The 22,710-nt window shown below is 57.0% G+C and overlaps 2 protein-coding genes across 5 annotated transcripts; one reads left to right on the forward strand and one right to left on the reverse strand.

Annotated features, from left to right (window-relative positions):
* The first annotated feature begins 79 nt into the window (after positions 1-79).
* Positions 80-5,793, forward strand: LENG1 (leukocyte receptor cluster member 1). Its single transcript, XM_012474644.3, has 4 exons — positions 80-531; positions 1,594-1,773; positions 3,006-3,271; positions 4,105-5,793. The coding sequence occupies exons 1-4, from the start codon at positions 400-402 to the stop codon at positions 4,322-4,324; spliced, it is 798 nt and encodes a 265-aa protein (XP_012330067.2). The 5' UTR covers positions 80-399; the 3' UTR covers positions 4,325-5,793.
* CNOT3 (CCR4-NOT transcription complex subunit 3) lies at positions 4,362-22,257 on the reverse strand. 4 transcript variants are annotated; one of them, XM_012474614.2, is made up of 18 exons: positions 22,026-22,257; positions 17,065-17,139; positions 16,883-16,950; positions 16,553-16,627; positions 16,320-16,409; positions 15,939-16,067; positions 15,743-15,838; positions 13,935-14,154; positions 13,709-13,842; positions 13,097-13,153; positions 11,248-11,635; positions 11,040-11,163; positions 10,037-10,235; positions 7,644-7,746; positions 7,346-7,544; positions 6,971-7,103; positions 6,188-6,313; positions 4,362-4,733 (listed from the first exon to the last, which is right to left on the reverse strand). In XM_012474614.2, the coding sequence occupies exons 2-18, from the start codon at positions 17,087-17,089 to the stop codon at positions 4,635-4,637; spliced, it is 2,265 nt and encodes a 754-aa protein (XP_012330037.1). In that variant the 5' UTR covers positions 17,090-17,139; positions 22,026-22,257; the 3' UTR covers positions 4,362-4,634. The 4 variants fall into 4 exon arrangements, with proteins under 4 accessions (XP_012330037.1, XP_012330035.1, XP_012330036.1 ...); XM_012474612.2 differs by having other exon boundaries at positions 13,935-14,157; positions 22,026-22,117; XM_012474613.3 differs by lacking the exon at positions 22,026-22,257 and having other exon boundaries at positions 13,935-14,157; positions 17,065-21,398.
* Between the last annotated feature and the right edge of the window lie 453 nt (positions 22,258-22,710).

The following is a 22,710-nucleotide window of genomic DNA, read 5'->3' on the forward strand; positions in this document are numbered from 1 at the left end:
TTTGAAATCTGCGTCCTGAAGGTGGGGGCAGGGCTATAGCAGGTCAGGAGCCAATCAAATGCATGGGAATGTGTGGCCGTGCGACGTGCTCTTCCGCAAGGAGACTTGATGGTTGGGTCGGCCAATCGGCGGCCGAATCTGGCATTAGGGGCGGGCCAACTCACGATTGGCTCAGATTTGTGATAAGCGGTTGCTAGGGGATACCACGCGCCAAAACCCTGGCATTCGCTGAGATAAAGGGCGTCTCAGCCAATCACCTGTCGTTACAGGCCAGGGGGCCGTATCAATGAGTTCAGAACCAATCTGTGGTCGAAGTAGGGACAAGAGGGAGGGGTCATTCTCTCGCCAATCGGAAGTGCAAAGAGGCGGGCGTGCCAGTTCGTGGATTGCTACGACGCCATGAATATCTTGCCCAAGAAGAGCTGGCACGTCCGGAACAAGGACAATGTTGCCCGCGTGCGGCGTGACGAGGCCCAGGCCCGGGAGGAAGAGAAGGAGCGTGAGCGGAGGGTGTTGCTGGCTCAGCAAGAGGTAAGCCCGGGGGCCGGCCGGTCGGAACTCCGGGGCCCAGCGCGCAGGCGCCGTGATAGGGAGCCGGAAGCGGAGGCGTTGCGCAGGCGCCGTGTGCTCCGTATGTAATTCGTGACTAGGCGCCGATCTCTTTTCCGAAGACGTTGCTCGGCGAACTTTGTGCCCACTTCTACGAAATCTCCCTTGATTGCTCCCTTGTCTTAGTTTCCCCCCAGTTGATGTATTTCACATGGCTAGAGCAGTGTGTAGCACAAGAGAGAAGCATAAATGTTTACTGAATTCATGATTCCTTGGACAGTTTAAGGAAATTCGGATCACTTTTTAGTTTGCTTGCACAGCCTATTTATTGAGCAGTTACTGTATGCTAACTACATGCAGAACGCCTGACTTCCAGAATCCCCCATAAGCACCGTTCTTAAAGAGGCATTGTCATCTCGGTGGCACGAAGTGAGATGGCTTCGAGGGGAAGGCTCCACCCCCTCGGGCGAGCCCTTTCCCTGCACCACCCCTTAGACACACACACAAACATGGGCTTTACGTATAGCTCCTTAAATCTGTTTGGTGTACACCTAACTTTCAGTTCCGTAGCCAGTCTGATCCTCCACAGTGGGAGGGAGGTAGTCTGGGTTTTTAGAATCTCAGTAGGCTGCTGAGCGCTTTGTCCTGAAGGTGCGAGACAGGGCTTCATCAGTGGACTTGGGGTAATCACTTGGAGCCATGCCTGGAATCCAGATCATCTGACCTAATGCAGTTCGTTTTACCTTTATGGCTCTTTTAATTGTCTGACTTGAGGTTAGGAACCCCTGTGGTTTAGGCCAGGGACCTCCTCCCAGCCATCCTTGATCTGTAGTTTACTATTTGAAAAGCAGTTTACAAAACCCAGGTGTTGCCTTATCTGCCTACCCTCACCCCCAGCTAGGACAGGTGCCTCTTGTAGGCGCCGAGTGCTCCCTTTCTTATAACCCCAGCACCCTGGACTGGTTTCCTGTGGTGGGCACCAGACTTAAAAGTTCTTGAATTACCTCTAGGTTTTTAATGTCTTGCCTGTAACTTTCTCCCCAGGCCCGTACAGAATTGCTACGGAAGAAAGCCAGACATCAGAACTCACTGCCTGAGCTTGAGGCAGCAGAGGTGGGAGCCCCAAGTTCTGGCCCTGTGGACCTGTTTCGAGAGCTGCTGGAGGAAGGGAAAGGCCTGATCAGAGGCAATAAAGAGCATGAGGAAGAAAAGCGACAGGAGAAAGTAAGCTGGCCTTATCCACTTCATCAGAGGAGACATGAATGGAGCTGGGGGCGGGGGGCACTTTAGCCATTGGTTGTGATTAAGGCTAAACAAGAGTGAACACTTAGAATTTAGAACCGTACCAAAGCATTACACTCAGAAGTGGTGGCTGTTGCCATTTGGGTGCCCCCAGGGCTTGGAGGTAGATGCTCGAAATCCCCAGCGGCTAGGCAAACTGCTCAGCTCTCCAAACTGGAGGGGTCTCAAAGCTGATGGGCTTTTAAAAATCTAAATCAGCTGGGCGGTGGCTCATGCTTGTAATCCCAGCATTTTGGGAAGCTGAGGTGGGCAGATCACCTGAGGTCAGGAGTTCAAGACCAGCCTGGTCAACATAGTATCGCTACTAAAAATACAAAAAAATTAGCTGAGGGGCCGGGCGCGGTGGCTCACGCCTATAATCCCAGCACTTTGGGAGGCCGAGGCGGGTGGATCACAAGGTCAAGAGATCGAGACCATCCTGGTCAACATGGTGAAACCCCATCTCTACTAAAAATACAAAAAACTAGCTGGGCATGGTGGCGCGTGCCTGTAATCCCAGCTACGCGGGAGGCTGAGGCAGGAGAATTGCCTGAACCCAGGAGGCGGAGGTTGCGGTGAGCCGAGACTGCACCATTGCACTCCAGCCTGGGTAACAAGAGCGAAACTCCATTTCAAAAAAAAAAAAAAAAAAAAAAATTAGCTGAGCATGGTGGTGCGCACCTTTAGTCCCAGAGGCTGAGGCAGGAGAATTGCTTGAACCCAGGAGGTGGAGGGTGCAGTAAGCCAAGATTGTGCCACAGCACTCTAACCTGGGTGACAAGATTGAGACTCCATCTCAGAAAAAAATAAATAAAAAGGTGAGTCAATCACTTCTTGCCTTTTGGCTAAGATCAAGTGTAAAAGGTACATTAGCTCCTGTTACCTGCTGTCTTTGGACTTGCTGACCCCACCCACGGGTCCTCTGCTTTGCTTGCTCTCTGCAAAGATGCCTGCCTCTGAACTTTCAGGTGGCTCCACCCCATCCCCTCCTGCCTCTTTCTGTGACTGTCCCTGCCATTGTCCCCCCAGGGCAGGAGCTTGGCCTCTGCTGGTCTCTTCCCTCCTCAGCACCTGGCACAGCTGCTTCACTATAGGCCTTAGATACCTGTGTCAGTGAGATAAACTGACACCCTGAAAGATTATATCCCATCTCTTTTATTTCCTGACCCCCTTAGGAGAGACAAGAGAAAGCTCTGGGCATCCTGACATACCTGGGCCAGAGTGCAGCGGAGGCCCAGACTCAACCCCCTTGGTACCAGCTCCCACCAGAGCGAGGGGGCCCCCGGCCTGGCCCAGCCCCAGATGAGAAGATCAAGAGCCGCCTGGACCCTCTGCGGGAGATGCAGAAGCATCTGGGGAAGAAGAGACGGCACAGCAATGATGAAGGCAATCACAGCAGAAAGGAAAAGAAGGAGGGGTCTGAGAAACAGCGACCCAAGGGGTAAGAAGGACCCTGCCCTGGCAGACCAGGCCCTAGATCTTCAGGGCTTGGCAGCAGCCTAGCACAGGCACAGCGGGAGCTCTGGTTGGGACAGCCAGGGACTCTGTGAAGGGATGGCTGGGTGGAAAAGTGGTTCTCAACATGTGGTCCAGGGAGCCCCAGGGGTCCTGACTCCCTTTCTGGGGGGTGCCGTGGTGTCAAGCCTATTTTCCTAACACTGTTTGCCTTTTACACTCATTCTCGGGCAGGTAGTGCAGGTTTCCAGAGGCTACATGATGAGAAGACACCCTCACAATGATGGCTGATGGCACAGATACTTACGTCCAAGTTTCCTTAGTTTTCACTTCTGATTTGCATTATATTAACAGAACCCATTTAAACAAAAGCTCTTGGGGTCCTCAGTTTTTAAGAGTATAAAGGGGTCCTGAGACCAAAGAGTTTGAGAACCACTGGGTTAGAGAATAAAAGCAGGCTTATATCCCCAGGATACTGTACCACTGCTCTAGAGAGGGTACACTGCCTGTAATCTTTTTTTCTCCAGAAAGGGAAGCTGAGGCCGAGAGAGAACAAGGGGGCTGCTCAGTGTGCTTTCTTGATCTGGAGGAGCATCAGATCTTAACGACTGGGGAGGACTAAAGCCCACAGGAGGGAAGGCCAGAGACATGCCCATGGTGTCCCAGCACCAAGTGGCTTCTTCCAGCAGGCCCTAATAGCCAAGGCTGGGGTGTGCTGGATGCAGGCCAGGGTTCCTGGTGGCAGCTCCCTCTGGGAGAGGTTGGGGGAATGGCCTCCTAGGGGCTACCAGCTTTCTGACCTCAGTCTTCTCCCTGCAGGCCTCCATCCCTGGACCAGCTTCGAGCTGAACGTCTTCGGAGGGAAGCGGCTGAGAGGGCGCGAGCGGAGGCCCTGCTGGCCCAGGTCCAAGGCCGGGCACCACAGGAGGGTAAGCCAGAAGAGGAAGAGACAGATGACCGGCGGCGGCGGTACAACTCCCAGTTCAACCCCCAGCTGGCCCGGCACCCCCGCCAGCAGGACCCTCACCTTGCTCACTGACTCCTGAGGGGGTACAGGAGAGGCCGCTGCTGCCAGCCGTCATATAAAACTATTTATTCATAAATATTTTCCAAAATGAAAATAGGTTTACCAAAAAATGTCCCTCACTGGGGAGGGGAGGAGGGGGCAGCCCTCGCCCCCGGGCCCCCAGGGTGGGGCTGAGAGGAAACCTCCCGGCCTCCTCCCTGCTTCCTGGGAGAGGGGGATGCCCCGTGGCCTGGGGCCTCCCTCCAGTCTTCCAGGGCAGGGCCCTCACCTGGGCAGGGGGATCAGCATGCGGGGAGGGGGTAGGTAGAGGGAGGGGCCGGTGTCACTGGAGGTCCCGGTCCTCCAGGTAGCGGTACTCAAAGGTGAAGCCTTCCTTCTTCCGCTGGCCCCACTTCTCGTAGTCAAAGTAGATGTAGGTGCCCTGGCCGGGGGAGAAGGCGGTCAGTGAGTGGACGAAGAGGTGGTCTGGGATCTGGGCCGGACCAACAGACAAAGGGGAGAGTTCTTAGGGCTGTGGATGTGCCAGGCACTGGGCCAGCTGCCCTGCACGCATGCGCACTCATTCTACCCTCACAAGGTTCTTCTTAGGTTGGAAACATTATCATGCCCACTTCATCAAGGAGGAAACGGAGGGGAACTGCAGAGAGGTTCCACCGAGGCCAGCTGCCAGAGCAGGGCCCCAGCTCCAGGCGTGAGTACAAGGCCTTTGTATTCTCGAGGGCTGTGGCTTTTGAGCACCTCTCGTGCAAGTACAGGATGCACGGCCTAGCATTTAATCTTCACAAAGACCTCGAGGCAGTGGGTGCTGTCACCCTTGTTCTAAAGAATGGTAACAGGCTTAGAGTCTAAATCTAAGCACTCTGCACATTTTATTGGCAGTGGCAGAGGTGTGGGAATTTCTGAATGACTGGATGCCCTGAAATGTACTAACTTGGAGGATGGTTCTGGGCCAAACCAGGAAAGGAGAGAAGGTCAGTAGTTAATGTCTGAGGGCACGATGGGAGAGGAGCTAGCTTCTGAATGAATGAATGTCTGAAATGCTTTCAAGAATAGCAGCCGGGGAGAACTAGGAGAGGGGACTGAGTTCTCTGAGGACAAGGACCTTGCAATATTCATCCCCATGAAGGGGCTCGGCATCAGGGAAGTCTTTGGTGGAAAAAAAAAATCACTGTAGAACACACCAACTGTAAGTAATTTGAAAAAAAAATTCATGACACTTACTATGTAGCAGTCACCATCAAGTACTTACATGTTATTAACTCATTTAATCTTCATAACAACTGCGTTAGGAGGCCTCTCCCCCCACAGTTTTTACAGATAAGGAAATTAAGACATAGAGGTTCAACTGATTTGCCCAAAGTCACCCAGCTAGAGCTGGGCTCAAACCCAGGTAGGCTGGCTCCAGAGTATTTGCAAGAAACATGAATTGCCAATTATTAGAACTTGAAAAGACCATTAAAAAAAATAGCTTCCCCACTGAGTGTGTGCTGTGTGCTGGGTGCTGGGACCTGGTGGTGGAGGGGACCATCAAGGTCCCTGGGCAGCAGAACCCACAGCCTGTGCAGGGAGACTCACCGGGAAAATCCCACACCCAAGTGAGTGCCCAGCACCGCACAGGGGAGGCGCTGGGCCAGGTGGCTCCGGGAAGGTCTCTGAGGAAGTGCCATTTGGGCTAAGGCCTACAGGAGGCCTAGGAGCCGGCCAACTGGAGGAGGAAAGGCAGTTCTCCAGGCTGAGCAAACAGCCCGAGTGAAGCAGAGCTTGGTCAGGCTGAGGGACTGCACTGCCTGAAAGGTAGAGCTGGCAGGGAGTGCCTGGAGCCTGGGGACTCTACCCCAACCCTAGCAGTAGGAAGAGAGGGGGTGTGGCCCTCACCTGCTCGAACTCATCAGTGATGGTCTTGGGCTCCTCGTGCCTCTGGAACCACATCATGTACTTGGTGTGGAATCGCCATGACTGCTTCTTTAGGGCCTTGGCTGCCAGGTACTGTGCCTTAGTGCCCTGGGGGAGTAAAGGTGGAGAAGGGGATCAGGGCCCCCCCAAACTTGGTGGGGAGCCAGGGGGACAGGGTGGGACATCAGGGCTGAACCCCGGCCCCCACCACAGACCACAGTTGAGCTGGACAATCTGGGGCACGGAACATACCAATGCTGGTCAGGAGAAGGAAAATGAGACAGGAGGTGAAAATTAATTTCAGAGTAGCTTTGAGAAGGAAGAAAAACTATTGTGTGATGAAAGCTGAGAGAGAAGGCCATTTAGAAAATTTCCCAAGTGGGGATGAGGGTGGAGGTTGGCCAGTTCCCCAGTGGTCTCCAGGGAGGCCTGAGCACGTGCTGAGGAGCAGAGTGGGGGCTGCTGGATCAGGGCTGGGGAGGGGCTGCAGGTCAGCCAGTGAGCCACTGGAAGCGGGGCTGGGGCATGCTGCGGCTGACTGGCCTCACTCAACCCAGGCAGTTCTAACACCTCTGGGCTGGAAGCGGGAACAGGGACAGGCTGATTTAGGTAGAGGGCTGGGGGGCCCAGGACTGGGAATAGGGAGGGGGTGCGGTCCCAGTGGCCGCAGTGGGGCACCCACCTCACCCCTCCAGCCCGAGGGGGGACGGCGGCGGTGGCGGCGAAGCCGGGGGGCCCGAGGCTGCCCCGGGGGCCCTGCTGTACCTCCAGATAGTAGAAGATGAAGAAGAGTGTCTCGGTCGACAGGCGCTGGTAGAACTCCACAGTGTCCGAGTGGGGGGGTGGCATCTGGTGGTGGTAGGGGGGCGTCGGACAGGGGTTCCGGGGGAGGTACTGCCTGTGGGAGCATCAGGAAGGTCAGTGCGAGCTGCCTGCCAGTCCTGCCCTCATCAAAAGAGTGCTCAGAAATGCATCCCCGGGTGGGGGTTGGTACAGAAAGACCTGGGGGGCAGTGCTGACCTTCAGTGGAAGCCCAGGTCAGGGGCCTGGCCCCCTTGACCCACAGCCTCACAGGTCCATCCCCTGCCTCCTCACTAAGACTCGAGGCCCAGCCCAACCCCCTTTCCTGCGGCCCCTCACCGGATACGCTCAGAATCAGAGGGATGAGGCATGTGGTGCCAGGCGGCCTCTTCCATGGCCTGCTGGTAGAGCTGCTCCTTGGTGAGGGGCACAGGGCCCAGTGGACAGACACCCAGTGACAGCGGTATGTTGACCTCTGACAGCTGCAAGGGTGGCTGGGCTGAGGCCGGAGGTGCTGATGTGCTACTGAGGATGATGTCTGTGGGGAAAGTGAGGGTGGCCCCCTCAGTGGTGAGGATGGGTTGGGCTGGTCCCTCCTCACTGGCCCACTGCTTCCCCACCATCCCGGGACCCTCACCTCGCTCAGTCAGGTGCAGCGCTGGTACAGGATCCTCAATGCCAGAGCTGATGGCTGCCCGTTCCGCCATGGACTTCAAGGAGCTCAAAGTTTGCTCTGGGGCCTGGGGAGGAAACCAGAGGCCTGGCCTGAGCACTTGGGCTACAGGAGCAAGCTTAGCCTGACGCAGGCCCCACATGCCCTCGCCTGCTCTGCTGGGAGGCTATGGAGGGCCAGTGACCCACTCCTCGTAATCTACCCATAAAAGGTAAAAGCATCAAACGGGGGAAACCACTGGAAACCACTGACGCCGTCATCAGCAGATTAACATCTAGTAAGTGGGACTCTACACCATGGAATACGGCGCAGATTTTCAAAACACAAGTTCGTGACATACTACAGAGGAAAATGCCAACCTGCAGAACATGTACAGTGCGCTACCATTTCTGTCTAAGGATGAGCCAACGGTACACGCTCCTTCACTAGGGACACCTACACGCTGGGAGAGCCCCCGCCTGTCTTGAAGGAGGCAGGAGGACTACATGCTCAGCTGTGTGCCTCTGACTGGCATGGGGTGAGTGGGGTGGGGGCAGGCCCAGCCCTGCTAGGATTCAGTCTCCTTGATGGTAACAGGTAGGCTGGGCCTCCAGCCCTACCGCCACGGCCTCCTTTCCCATTACAAAGGCTACAGCACGCTTCTGTTCCCCAAAGTCAGACCTGGTTCCTCCATTTACTCTGGCCATGGGCAGCTGTCCCTAACCCCAGCCCTGTGCTGTCCTCTCCACAACGCTTTAGTCACCAAGACTTATCCGTCCTGCTTCTAACCTGTCATGCCACCATGCCCCACACAGCCCGGGCCTGTCCTCTCCTGCTCAGACCACCCTCCCTCTATCCTGTCCTCAGCCCGAGGGGACCTTTCCAATGCAGTCATGTTCCTTCTTCTCTACTTCAAACCTTGCCATAGTGCCTGACCACCCACCCCAGTGATTCATTTTTTGCTGGTGGTGGTGTCAAAAGGTATGAACCTCTTTTGAAAATCTCAAAGCTTGTTGTTTCCCTTTTTCCACAAAAATGCACACAGTGTAAGTTTCCTGTCTACAGTACTTCTAAAATTTGGGCTGGATGCAGTGGCTCATGCCTGTAATCCCAGTACTTTGGGATGCCGAGGCAGGTGGATCACCTGAAGTTAGGAGTTCAAGCCCTGCCTGACCAACATGGTGAAACCCTATCTCTTCTAAAAATACAAAAATCAGCCAGGTGGGGTGGTGGGTGCCTGTAATGCCAGCTACTTGGCAGGCTGAGGCAGGAGAATCACTTCAACCCTTGAGGTGGAGACTGCAGTGAACTGAGATCGAACGACTACACTCCAGCCTGGGTAACAGAGCAAGACTGTCTCAAAAAAAAAAAAAATAATCTAATGCTTCTGTTGGGTCAGAAACTGTTCCAAAAGCTTTACCACGATAAGTTAATAACCCTGTATGGTAGATATCATCATGACTACTGCCATTTCCCAGATGAAGGCAAGCACAGAAAAGACAATGCCAAGACTTGGACCTGGCCAGCCTGGGGCGCACTGCCTCCCCGTGGAAGCCACGCTGCAGTATCCTGGCTCACACGCCAAGCCCCAGCTCCTGACCCTCCATGATCAGGAACCCCAACTCCTGTCCCGCTACACTCAGCCCTACAGCCGGCGGCACTGCCTCCTGCAGAGTGGATACCTGCTCCTCTTTGCTGCATCCTGCCCAGCCTCCTGAGTACTCAGGCAGATGCGGACTCCTCCTGAAGCCCTTCCTGCAGCTGTTAGACCCCTGGCTGCTCCAGGTTTCAGCTGAAACATCACCCCCTCACAGAGCCTTCCTGGCCTGTCTCCCAGGTCAGGTCACATGTCCTTCAGGGGACCCACAGCAACCTCCCCTGCAGCCACCCCAGCAGGGAAGCTTCCTAAAGGGAGGAAGCAGGCTGCATTCACCCAACACCAAGCTTGGCCCCCGGTGGACTTGAACAAGTGCTGTCTTGACTGAAACAGTTTCTTAGCTAGGAAAAGGACGGTACTGAGTTAGGTAGGGGGTCATGTGAAGTAGAAAGACTGGTATGCTTTGTAAAGATACATGGGGACGGAAACTGAGGGCCTGGGGGAGATGAAGATGAAACCCAGAGAGAGGAAGAGACCCAGAGAAACAGCTTCAGTGGGAGCAAGAGGGAGCATGAGAGCTCCCGGAGATCACGGTCGGGGAACGTGTTACAGAAAGACCTGGAGAAAGAGCAAGTGTGAGAAGGGGACAGAAAGCCAGACAGCGAGATCCAGAAAGGCGAGGAGGGTGCACAGCTAGAGACCTGGAGGAAAGGGTCAGAAATGTCTGGAGTGCAGACAGCAGTCAGGATAGAGAGGCTCAGGGGGTATCTGAGGAGCCCACCTTGATTTCCGGGGTGGTGCTGAACTGCGGAGGCCCATTGAGCAGGGCACCAGCTGCCTTGGCATCACTGAAGCTGGGCGTTGGGGAGCTGGGAGGATTCACAGGCAGTGGCACCAGGAGGCTGGGTCCCCCCGAGTTGTTCCCTGAGCCTGGGGCCACGCCCCCAGCCCCTGTCGGGGCTGCCGCACTGGGTTCCTTCCTGGAGAGAGAGCATGGAGGAAAGGGGCTCAGAGAAGGGTCCCTGAGGGTGGGATGGGCAGAGAGGCCTGGCTGGAGAGAGGGGAGCCTGCACAAATCAGAAGGGATCTGAGAAGGGCGGCTGAGGGCAGACAGATGGGAGTAAGAAGTGGCTCTCTGGGCAAACAAAGGCAGAGCCCAATTTTTGGAACAGTTTCTCATCAGTAGAGCAGAGCTTCGGGGATGGGGGTGAGGATTCTTGGGTGCTCCACCGGGCCACACAGGCTGCCTTGGGCAGGTGGACACAGGGCCCATGCCCCTTGGGCAGGCCAGCTGGAGCTGGGGTGAGGGGGCCAGGAAAGTCTTTCCTTTGTGTACATTGTTAATTAAGCTCTTTCTTGGGGCATTCTTCGGGAAACAGGGAGATCCAGTGGAAACAGCTAAGATTTGGAGGAGTAGCTGCAGAGGAATGAGGACTTCGGGACAATTCAATGTGAAAAGTGAACAGTGACCTCCTGTGGCAGTCAAGTAGTCTCGGGCGGGTAACAGAAATGGGGAAGAAAGGGTGTGGGGCTCTTGAGAAAACTTCCACTTAGATGAGAACGTATTTCAGAACGTTATGAAGGGCAAAGCAGAGAGGCTGATGTAGTTTCCTTTCTGGAAAGAAGTGGGGGCACGACACCTGATGGAGAGAGGACAGCACTGGCTGGACGTTCCCAGGAGCAAGGTGGGGGACCCAGAGCCCATCGAGGTGGGGATGAGGCACCAGTGCCTCTCTGTGCCAAAAGGCTGCCACCCCAACCCTGCTGACGGCCAAGACACTCACGAGGTGCTGGGAGGTGGGTTGTGGGGGCCGGAGGGGGGGCCCAGGGCCTGGCTGTTGGCATTGTTGCCCCCACTGCTGCTCAAAGCCACCTCTGCTGGGCTGTCTGCTACAACTGAGCTGTAACCTGGGAACAAAGAGCGAATGGAAAGGGCTGCCGGCTGCTGCCCAGCCCCGCCCGTGCCCCCCACCCCGCCGATTCCCCACTCACTGGTGGCGCCATTCTGCTTGCCAGCCCCTCCACCGGCACTGCTGTTACTATTGCTGCTGCTCCCTCCGCCTCCGCCGCCACCTCCACCGCCTCCACTAGGCTGGACGCTGGGGGGCCGGGGCTGTGTGGTGCTGGGTCCACTGGGAGCTGGTGGGGCCACAGCCTGGGCATAGGGGGCAGGGGTGCCCGAGTTGTGGCTGGGAGCCGGACTGGCCTTGGGGCCCAGGGCACTTGGGGGTGCTGCTGGAGCGGGGGCCCCATTGTTGCCAGGGGTGGCACTCAAGGCAGAGGCAGCGGGCGGGGGGCCAGAGGAGTAGGTGGGTGGCACAGCTGGGGACTGAGGGTGCTGGTTGCTGTGGACAGGCTTGGAGCCGTTTTTGGCTGGAGACTGCGGGTGGAAGAGAGCAGAGGGTCAGGACCCGGGGCCAGCTGGCCTCCCTCACCACACCCCCCTCAGGCTCCAGTTTTGTCCTAGCAGCCTCCTTTCTGGCCTCGCTGCCCCCAACTGCTCCCGCCCTCCTGGGAATCTGGGTGACTTTACTCACCCTCATGACTTGCCTCACCTTCATGCTTAAAACACTCACACTAATTTCCAGCCTGCCCAGCTTCCCAAGTCCTGCCTGTACACCGCCCCACGGACACCCCCACAGGGATCTGACACACAACTTAGGTTGTCAGCCAGAGAAGATCCATCTGTCGGAAGCCAGGGGACTAGTGAGAAACACCTAAGTGTCCTCAATATGTGATTAGCTGGAGCAGCCTCACGTCTAAGAGTAGAAGGAAAAACAGCTGGAAAGTGGATAGTAATTCTGAATGTCACAGGAAGGGTCACAGAAACCACTCACAGGGCCGTAAATTACCAGCGCTCCCCAAAGTGGTGGGAGGGTAAACGTGCTCCTGGCATCTCCACCGCAGGCATGCTGCCAACAGCAACTCAGGCTGCTGAACCTAACCGCCTCCTGGCTTCTTTCCACCCACCCCACGGGTACCTTGCGCTTACCAGGCGCCCAGCAGGACTGACTACCCACTTCTCCCCTAGGATCGCTGCTTGGCGGTGGAAGCCTGGGAAGGTGGCAAAGCCCAGCCTGGCCCGTGGAGTCCCTACCTCAGCGTCTCTCTTCATCACCACCTGGCCCTGCTACCCACCTTCCCCACTACCTGCAGGTCCCCTTAGTCTCCACACCAGCCTCCTCAATGCCCACTCAGGGTGTCCTCTTGGAACCATCCATCCCATCAGCCCACAGAGGGGCCTCAGGCCCCGGCGGCTCCTGCCTAACATTCTTGTGTAGCAGCGTTTTCTGAAGCGTGCTGCTGTCCTGGGAGATGTTAGGGGAGGTGGAGAAGCACCGCACACCACCGTCTTCTCTCGGAAACACGCAGTGTGTGTTACTCGCACCACCACGGCCCCATCACTTCCCAAGCTTGTTTGGCAGCGGAGGCCGCTCAGGTCTACAAAGCCTGAGCCCCTCAGCCTGGCAATTCCAGTCCCTGTGCTCATAGCTGGGCCCCTGACTGGCTTCATCTCTCCACACTTCCAAGCTTTCTGTCACAACCTGCCTGTGTTACTGCCGCTGCCTCTCCCTGCCAGGCAAACTCACCTGACTCTGAAACCCAGGGCCCTCTGCAGCAGCATCTCCTGCCTGCCTGGCCGGGCTAGAGGTCCCTGTGCCACTCCATAGCACCAGTCACCTGTCCACTTGCCTGCCCACCTGCCCTCAGGGCAGCACTGCTTTCTGACCCACCTGTGTCCACGAGCCCAGCTCAGGGGCCGGCACTCGGGCCTCAATATGCCTTTGGGAACCAACAAATAAGTGAATGGCATGCCCGTCAATTCCGGGCTCACACCCACCTGGCTGACTTCACTATCTGTGGAACGTCCCCTCTTCTTGTCATCTTCGGAGTTTTCCTGAGGTAGGGAAGGTGGAATAGAAAACCTGTATGGCCTCTGGGGGTCTGACAGAGAAACACTAATCTCTCAACGTCCCGGGGACCTGGGCCCAGTTTACTGCCATTGCAGACCCAGAGCTGGTTAAATGGCTGTCCTTAATCTGCCTGGAGAAACCACCTAAATTCAGGCTCTCCAATGCTGTTTTCTGGGAGCCAGCACTGAGCCACCAGCCTCCTAAGGATCTGGGAACCTGCTCTCCACAGGGAATCCCACCCTTGGATCCCTGCCCAAGATGGCCAGCTATCCAGCCTCCTCAGGCAGCCCTGGCACTGGCCTCTGCCGCCTCCCACATCCAGAACTTAAACTGGCCCAGGACGGACCCTATTGCTCTTTCTGTCCTTGAGGGACCCAGATGTAGGACCTTAGCGTGTGCTCCAAGAGCCTAGACCCTGGCTACCTTGATCTGTGTTTCCTCAACTACCCTCCCCTGGTCACTCTGGAGAAACCCAGATTTGTCTCCTCAAGTCCTGCTCTGCTGGAAACACAAAGTACTAGCGCCCTGTGGGGCCTCACCGTGGTACAGTTGGCCGGGCTGGGCGGGATGGGAGAGCTGGAGGTGGTCGAGGTGGGTGTGCTGCTGGACTGGTTGAAGATCTCATCCTCCATGTGGCTGTGGCTGGGGGGGGAGGTGGCGACCAGCGCCTGTGCTGTGGGGGCAGAAGGAGGGCATGCTTAGCTGGCTCACACAGCCTGCTCTGGGCCCTCACTTCCTGTGCCACCATCAGCCCCAGGGCCTCACGAATGTCCTCGAGGTCCAGGTCATCGTAGAGAAACTCGTTCTCCTCGAAGTCGGGGTCCTGGGATGAGTCGACATAGTACTCAACGTCGTCCTTGATCTTGCGGATGGCATCGACGAGGATGGAGTCGTTGTCCAGCATGCGCAGGATGGTCTCCAGCATGCGCACGTGGTAGCGATGCTTCTCGATGTGCCGCTTCAAGCCCTCGATCCGGTCCTGCTTCTGCTGGCGAGCCCAGGGCCAGGCTCAGGGGCTGCAGAGCACCTGCTCGGCCCCTCCTGCCCCCACAGAACCTGTCCTCAGTCCCTGACCTCTGAGGAGACCCAAAGCCTCCATTCCAGCCCCTTCTGGGGTGGGCCAGTATGGGGTCCACCCACCCTCTGACCCCTGTGGGAGCAATCTCAGCCTTCTGACATCTTGGGATCCCACTGCTCCTTCCTCTCCCCAGACTTTTCTGGCTCCAGGAGTCCTTGGAAACCTCTAAACGACCCAGAGGTCCCTGTGCCATCCCACGACTTGGCCTCCACCTCACCTCACCTGACGGCCCAGATTTCTCAACTGAGGGCACCCACCGGCTGTGACTACCTCGGGCATGCCCCCCACCCCCGGCTTGCTCCAGCAGTAATAATGATAACCGCCATTTGTGAGGAGGTTGCTGTTTAGAATAATGATGATTCTGTCATCACTAGGCCTCCCAACCCTATCCATTTATCCCCAAGGGAGCCCAGATTCATAAGCCTCGCTCCTGCCCTCCCCTCAAGGACTCTTTTTTTTTTTTTTTTTTTTTTTTTTTTGAGACGGAGTTTCGCTCTTGATACCCAGGCTGGAGTGCAATGGCGCGATCTCGGCTCACCGCAACCTCCGCCTCCTGGGTTCAGGCAATTCTCCTGCCTCAGCCTCCTGAGTAGCTGGGATTACAGGCACGTGCCACCGTGCCCAGCTAATTTTTTGTATTAGTAGAGACGGGGTTTCACCATGTTGACCAGGATGGTCTCGATCTCTTGACCTCGTGATCCACCCGCCTCGGCCTCCCAAAGTGCTGGGATTACAGGCTTGAGCCACCGCGCCCGGCCAAGGACTCTTTACAATTTAACAACTTAGCCTTGGTTCCAAATCCCTGCTCTGTTCAAGGACCCAACAACTCCCCTCCAAGCCCGTGGTTCCCAAACCCTTCAGAGTCTGACACCCAACCCTGTCATCATCCACTTCCTGACCCTCTCCCACCCACAGCTTCCCTGAGGACCTGGCTCTCCCCTCCTCATCTTTCTGGTTTCAACAAGTCTCTACAGTTTGGATCCCTCTGAACTCACACCTCACAATCCTGGATTCTAGAACCTGGGACCCCAGCATCCAGCCCCTTGTCCCAGTCTCCTCTCTTCCTTCAGGCCTGGTTCTCCGCTTTCCCCATATTCTGCCTTGTCTGTAACTGTGCTCTCCCCAGGACCAGGGCCCTCTGGGTGCCAGGAAGCCTCCTGCCATGGGTGTCCTTCAGGTCTCACACTTACTCTGGGGCACAAGCTCAACCTGCATTCACCTTCCCCCAAACCGCTCCTCTTCACCAAGGCCCTGCTGTCTACCTAGACACCCAAGGGACCCTGAAATTCGGCCTGGCCTCCTCCCTGCCCCACCCAGGCAGCTGCTAAGCCGTCCCGATCGTGTCTTTCAAATCCCTAATCCCGGCTGCTGGCCCCTGTCCACCTTAGGAATCCAGGATTCAACTCCCAGGAGCCTAAATGACTGGCACCTTCTGCTGGCCAGCCCACCCCCGTCCCCATCCCCTTCCTCAAGGTGCCGGGTGTCCCTCACTCACATCCTTGTCGCCCTTCTTCTTGCGTGTCTGCACTGACAGTGACTCCACTTCACTCTCAAACTGGTCCACCTGCATGTTGAGCGTGTCGATGGTATTCTAGGGGAGGAAGAAGAGGAAGGCCATCAGCCAGGGTTCCCAGGTATGCCCAGGGCTCAGGATCCTCAGAGTTCACCTCCTCTTCTCTACCCCAACTCACCGTGAGCCACTGGCCAACCTCTTCCTTCTCCTTCTGGGCAGGGTCTACCTTCTGGGCCAGGCCCAGGCCCTCCTTGCTGTAAGCTTTGGTTTTGGTCTCTCGTTCCACAACTTTGAACCGTTCCATTTGCTGTAGAGAGTGCAGTTGGCAGGGGGGCTCTCGAAGGTGGGAAAGGAGCTGACTAAGGGCCAGCAGACACTCAGCCCTGAGCCTCATGGCCCTATTTCTGAGCTCTGAGTCTGCTGCCTCTTCCCTTCCCTTAGGTGCAGAAACCTTGCTTCTCTTGGGGACCTCTGGGGTCTGGCCACTCTGCCTCCACCCCTTGGGATCTCAAGAATCAGGTGACCTCCCCCCCCCGGGACTCAGGATCTGGGCTCCTACCGTCTCAATGAGCTTGCGGTTGTCTATAAGCTGCCTCTTGTCCTTGATCTCGTTGGATGCTACCCATGTCTTGATCTGGTCCCTCAGCCGCTGCAGATGGGAAAAGAAAGAAAGTCAGACCTCAGTACCTGGGAACTGGGGCCCACAGCTCCTTCTCCCTGGGACCCAGCAGTCCACTCTCCCAGTTCCCTCTACCCTCAGGACACAGGTGTCCAGGTCCCTAGCCCCCTCACTTGTAGCTTCTTAATCTCCTTCTTTAGGTCAGCCTCATACTTTTCTTTCTGGTTCGCGTTGGCTGCATTATGGAGCTGAGGAATGGAGAGAATTCAGAAGTCAGTGTGGGAGGGGATGCCCCAGTACCCACTCCAGTGATTCTTCCTTATGCTAGGGACTCGAGGACCCCCGCACCTCTATCCCTAATCCATCTTAGAACTGATTCTCTTAGGTCCTCGGTACCTGCATATGTAGCCCCTCTCTCCCTGGTCAACACCCAGAGATCCTGAGCCTTTTTCTTGTGCCCTCCTCTCTGAAGACCCAGATTATTAGGGCCTCGGCCCCTGTACCTTCTGCCAAATATCTTCAAACTGCTCCACGCCCTCGGACACCTTCTTGAGGCAGCGATCAATCTCACCTGGCCAGGGAGGAAGGAGGCTGTGAGAATCCTGCCCAGGCAGCAGGATTTAAAGAGCAGTCCTCAGAAGCGGGAGCACATGGCTACAGGTGCAGTGGGCAGTCAGTCTAGTACCTTGGAGTTTGCGCTTGTCCGCCATCTTCCCTGTCCTACAGACGCACTCTCTTCATACTCTCTTGGAGACGGACGCTGCTAGGAGAGATTGGAGAGGAATTAACATGTATTCCCTTGCTGGTTCAAACCCAGAGCCATGGACCTAGTCAGCATAGTGAGGTGGATGGGAATGGTAAACAGAAGAAATATCCGCTATCTGACAGAGACCAGCCCCAGTTCTCCTGATGCTCGCATTACTGCCCAGCATAGTGTCTGGCCAACAAGAGACCCTAGAAGATGGTTGAAACAAGAAAAGATACACACTTTTTTGTGTGCCTCTGACCCAGGAAGTGGAAAATTCCTAGAGCATGGAGCATCTTCTCCTCAGATTACACTCAAAAGGATTTTTCAGAGCAGGACAAAGTCATGCTGCACACAGCTGATGACTGGGATGAAGGCATTAGCCCTGGAGATCACACGTCCTACTCAGAGGGGCTGGGTACAGAGGTGGCTAGGAGAGGTCACTCCTCAGACAAGTCAAGAGACAAATGAAACTGGCAGCTCACAGAGAAGGGCGTGTGTGTGTCTGTAAGCTGTAGGTGAGGGAAGGAAGACTGGGGGTGGGGAAAATGGCGAAGACCAGAGGTGCCTAAAACTATGAAGACCTGAACCTATTCATACAGACAGCGCTGAATGCCAAGTAGAAGTGACTTAAACCACCAAGAAATTTATTCCAGAACAGAATCCTTAAGCCAAAAGGAAATAACACTCCTAACCCAAAGAGGCTGATACCAAGAAGGGTTAGAGATTTGGGGGCAGAAGGCAGTCCCCAAGAGAGACGTGGGAGAAGACAGAAATCTGACTAAGATAAGAGGGTGAAGAAGTACTGCAGCTGTGAGGGAGCCGATCTGCACACAGAAATAATCCCATATCGAGTGGACTGGTAATTTAGACTCAGGAAAACATACACCATCATGGCAGGAGCCCAAAACTTAAAGAGAGGAGCATCTTTATTCTAAAGGAAGTTCCACAGAACCTAGAGGAGACTGAGGTCAAAAGGGAGTTACGAGGAGCTTTTAGTCTAGGGGAAGACACACCTTAGGGCCTGACAGCGAGACCAGGGGAGCCCTGGGGAGAGAGACTTATGCTAAGAAGACATCTGAGCCGCCAGCGGAGGTTGTCCTCTTCCCCCTCAGGGAGGGGGCCTATCATGAAAGGCATAGTTCCCTGAGATCCAGGGGCTGCGCCCATTCTACTTGTGCCGGGCAAGGGTACCCTGGAGTAGTCACTTAATGTAATGGCAGAAACAGCCCCCTACTGGGGAATAAGAGCCTCAATACAGAGGAAAGTCCCACCAAGAGGGTCCTCACCCACCGGAAGGGAGCATCTGGCCAGCAGTGCTGTGCAACACAACTCCGCAACGCTGGAAACACTGTCCGTGTGCACTACCTGTCGGCCACTGAGCATCTGAAATGTGGCAAGTGTAATGGAGAAACTGAATCTTTCATCTTTAGTTACTAATCACCACATGTGCCTAGCAGCAACCCTACGGACAAGTGTGCTTTAGAACAAGAAGCCCATAAAGGACAGGACTGGGACCTTAACCAGCCCTGTTGAGGTTTCTCCCAACACCGCAGGGACCTATCCTGGTGGTGGTAGGTAGGAGTGCTAACTTACACTTGAGGGAACTTAAATCTCCTCAGTAAAAGGCCCACTTAAAGAACACAGCAGCACCACCCGCCTAGAGTCAGCCGACATGCCATACACGGGGAATCTAAGGCAACGCAACCGACAAAAAGACCCAGGAGAAAGTGCCCCAGAGGGGACTCAGACTGAGGAGGGGCAAGTCCCTTTGATCCAGGGAGCTTATATGAGGCCAGGGCCTGGACACCAACCCTGAGGTGTGCAGGGATCCTCACCAAAGTCCAACACCCCGACACAGAAAAGCCTCTTAATGCATGGGAGAACAAGAATGTGGAACCAGAGCTTACACCCCCTCTTTCCATCCCAAGAACTCAACAGAGGGGCATGGGCAGGCGCTCCCGCCCTCGAGAAAGAAGAGGTCTCATGGGCTACACCCCCAAACAAGGCTATCAACATCTTAGGGAGGTGACACCCTCTCTGCGTCTCTACATGGAAAAGACTGGTACCCTAGTGGAGAGAAAGAATACCCCCCAGAGAGGAGACCACACCGTGGCAGCAAGAGAAGGAAGTCGTGACAGGGCCAGCAGCCAGGTGGAGGGGAACAAGAGCCCTAGCCCAGAGGTGATGCTTCAGACAGAACAATGTGACATCAAAGTCAGCAACAGCTGAGACCCAGCGGGGAGGCAGCTCCTCCACAGAGAAGGGGCAAGTGCCCAAGGCCGAGGGTACTGTCCCCTAGAGAAGCTGGAGCCTCAGCCACAGTGGAGACGATACCTTTCCCACTAAGAACATCCTTCTAGCGTGAGGGTGTCTGTACCTCTGGGTTCCCCTAAAAAGGACCAGAGAGAAGGGGAGCTGGAGCTTCAGTCTCGAAGCAGAGATGCCACCAGAGAAGAAAGAGCCCCATCTGCTGTAGTTGGGGGGCATCCACCAAGATCCTCCAAGGATGGTAACAATTGCGGGTCCACTCTCGGACGCAGAAGAGCTTGTGCTCTGGCGGCAAGGGCTCTCCAGTAGCACTGAGGAGTCTGCGAACCTTGGCCCAGGAGGAGACTTACCCAAGAGGAACACTCATCCCCACAGGGAAGGGACCCATGCTAAGGGGTAGGGTGAGGACACCAGCCCCACAGGAGCCAACACGCTAAAACAGTGGCCAAAACCAGTAAAGACCCCCAAACTTCACCTTAGGGAAGATGATACCACCACACAAACACTCGAGGAAGGAGGGAGGGGCAGAGGCTCCGTCCTGGGGAGCTAACACCGGACGGTCCTTAATCTTGGGGACATCATGTGCCCACAGAGTGGTCTCTGTCATGAGGTGCCTTTGATCTGGAAGAGCTTCTGCCTCTGCAGCAAGGAGCTCTGGGAAGTGATGAGGGGTGATCCTTAACCCGGGTGGCTGCTGATGTGGCCACAGAGGCTCTGAGACTCTGGAAGAAGGATATGTTAGGTCCTGGGGTGGAGGCTGTCATCTCCACTGAGATGCCCATGCATAGAGTGGGGAGCTGGAAACCCCCACCTTGAAAGGCTACACCAGGGGAGTCTCTGGCCCCAGAGACGGGGACTACAGTGGAGTCTCCCACTTGAGGCTCAGGCATCTGACATCACACGGCCGGGAACCTCTACCTTACCCTATACAGTGAGAAATCAAGAGGGGGGGTTAGAAGCATTAGCCGGGGGCACCTGCGTCCAAGAGGAGTCCTCAGCCTTATGGTGGGGCACACACAGAGGCGTGGGCACCTCAAATCCGAGAGACAGCTGTACCAATACCAAGGACAGCAAGAACCTTCTCCCTGGGGCAGGCAACAGCAAGAAAGGGTTCTCACCCTGGAGACAAGGCCCAGCCCCAGAGGGAAGCGCCCCCACCTCGCAGTACAAGAACCAGAACCCGGGTCTAGGAAGCTTCCTACTCCCATGGGGTACCAGCACGCGGGTGGGGAGGCGCAAGCCTTGTTCTCCAACTGCTGACATCCAGTGTGAGGGTAGACGGGAAGACGGCAAACCCACAGTGGGGAATCTGATGCGAACAGCAAGGGCAGTGGGCCTCCCGGCCCCTGGAGTGATGACACCCCAAAGGAGGAGACTGGTGTGAAGGGGGAAAAAGCCTCGTACTCAGGTAGGGGCAAAGGGAGTGAGGGAAGACACCAAAACCCCTCACCAAAAGTCCAAGAGAGCTCACCCCGGGGTGGGAGGGTGACCACGCTGCACTGAGAAGCAGGGGCTGCCTAGAAAGAAGCGCTAGCGCTGCCCGCAGTGGGAGCCCACTTAACGTGGAAAGTGTGGGGGCTTCGTGTCCTTGAGCGCTGGGGGAGCCCAGCAGCCCCCACCGCCAGGACCACAGTGGCCCTGACATCACGGGGAGAGGCCCACACCCAGAAGGTCAGAGAGCCAGGATGCAGGGGAGTGCACCACTGCAAAGCCAGAGGCAGACACCACAATCAAGTGTGAGAGCTGAGGCCAGCCTGGGCCACACTGAGGACGGTCCGGGAACCCAGTGCAAGGAAGGCCAGCCTCCCCAAAAAGGCCAGCGCCCGGTGCTGCGGGATGGCGAGGCTTGAGCCACCCAGGGCACTTCTCGCTAAGAGGGAACTGCTGAGACTACAGAGGTGGAAACTTCGGCTGAGGCTCCAACTAACGCGGAGTTTCTCCTGCACTCCTCTCCGAAGACGCCCCCATCCGATACGGAGGGGCGGCTGGAACCTGAGATCCAGGGGAAGCTGCGCTCCCGGGAGCAGTGAGGAGGGATGCAGAGGGCCGCCTCGGCCCCGGGAAGGGGGACTCTCCCACCCAGGGGCGTCCTCGTCCCGGGGGGCTAGCACCCCCCACGCTACGGTCGAGGGAGAAGAGAAGCCCCAGAGTGGAGGCTGCCCCAACGCGAGGGACCGAGGCCGAGGGGGGCAGGCACCTGAGCCCGAGAGGGCGGGCACCTGGGACCAGGGGCGCCTCCATCCTTCCAGCCAGGAGCCAATACCGACGCGGAGAGGGGCGGGCACCTCGCGCCCGGGAGGCTTCGCACCCTCACACCCCCACCGGGGGGCCCGACGCGATGCCACGCGGGGAGGCGGCGGCGGGCGGGGCCCGGGGTCCGGGTCGCGGAAAGACCCCCGGGCGGCGGTGAGGGGCGTGAAGGAGGCGGAGGAGCGGGAGGGCGAGAGGGAGGGAGCCGCCCCCCGCGGGGAACCCCGCGCTGCAGAGGCGGAGGCAGGGGGCGGGCGAGGAGACACCATGTCGCGACAGACGGCGGTGTCGCCACGGCGGGAGGCGGCAAGGAGGGTGGCCGATGGTGCCGGGAGGGAGGAGGGGAAGGGGTCCGGCCCAGTCGAGCCTGACGCTCTCACCACAGGAGCTGGCGCCGCCGCTGAGGAGCGTATCGCGACAGGCGGGGGAGGCGAGCGCCCGCCGCCTTTTTCTCGCGCCCCGGACCCGGGCGCTATCGCGATAGCGGCGCGAAGCGGAAGTGGGGTTGGGGGAGTGGGCCCGGGGTTGTTCTGACGACGGGGGTCGGGGCTCAAGGGACGCCGCGGCGTCTGCCGATGGCTCCGCGGAAGCTGACCGGGCCCGGTCCAAGATGGCGGCGGCGGAGGAAGCCTCCCCTCCTCTCTTCTCGTCTCTGGCGCCGACCCGCCCCCGAGCCCCGAATATAGGCCTGTCATTGCTCCCGCTGAACGTCGCTCCTGACCTTTGGGGGCGTTCTATTGGTTCCTGGCAGGGATGCGCCCTGCCCCCTTTCGCGGATTGGGTAATCATTCCAAGGCGCGGCGTTCGATTGGCCTCCCGCGCAGCCTGCTAGGATTGGCTCAGGTTTTCCTCCCGGCTCCTCCTCCTCCTCCCTCCTCGGGGCACAACACGCCAGCGCGAGGACCCGAGCGTCAATCAAGAGACCTGTGTCGTGCTGATTGGATGCATCCGCCCCCCTCTCCTAAAACAATTGGTCCGGGGGAGGAGCTAGGACAGTCCAGGGGCGGGAAGTCGTCCGTCAAGTTTAGAGCTCTTTTTAATTGGTTGCGGGGGCAGATTCTGCCT

This window comes from Aotus nancymaae, unplaced genomic scaffold (genome assembly GCF_030222135.1).
Source record: "Aotus nancymaae isolate 86718 unplaced genomic scaffold, 86718_ANA_hifiasm-v0.15.2.pri h1tg000028l, whole genome shotgun sequence".
NCBI lineage: Eukaryota > Metazoa > Chordata > Mammalia > Primates > Aotidae > Aotus > Aotus nancymaae.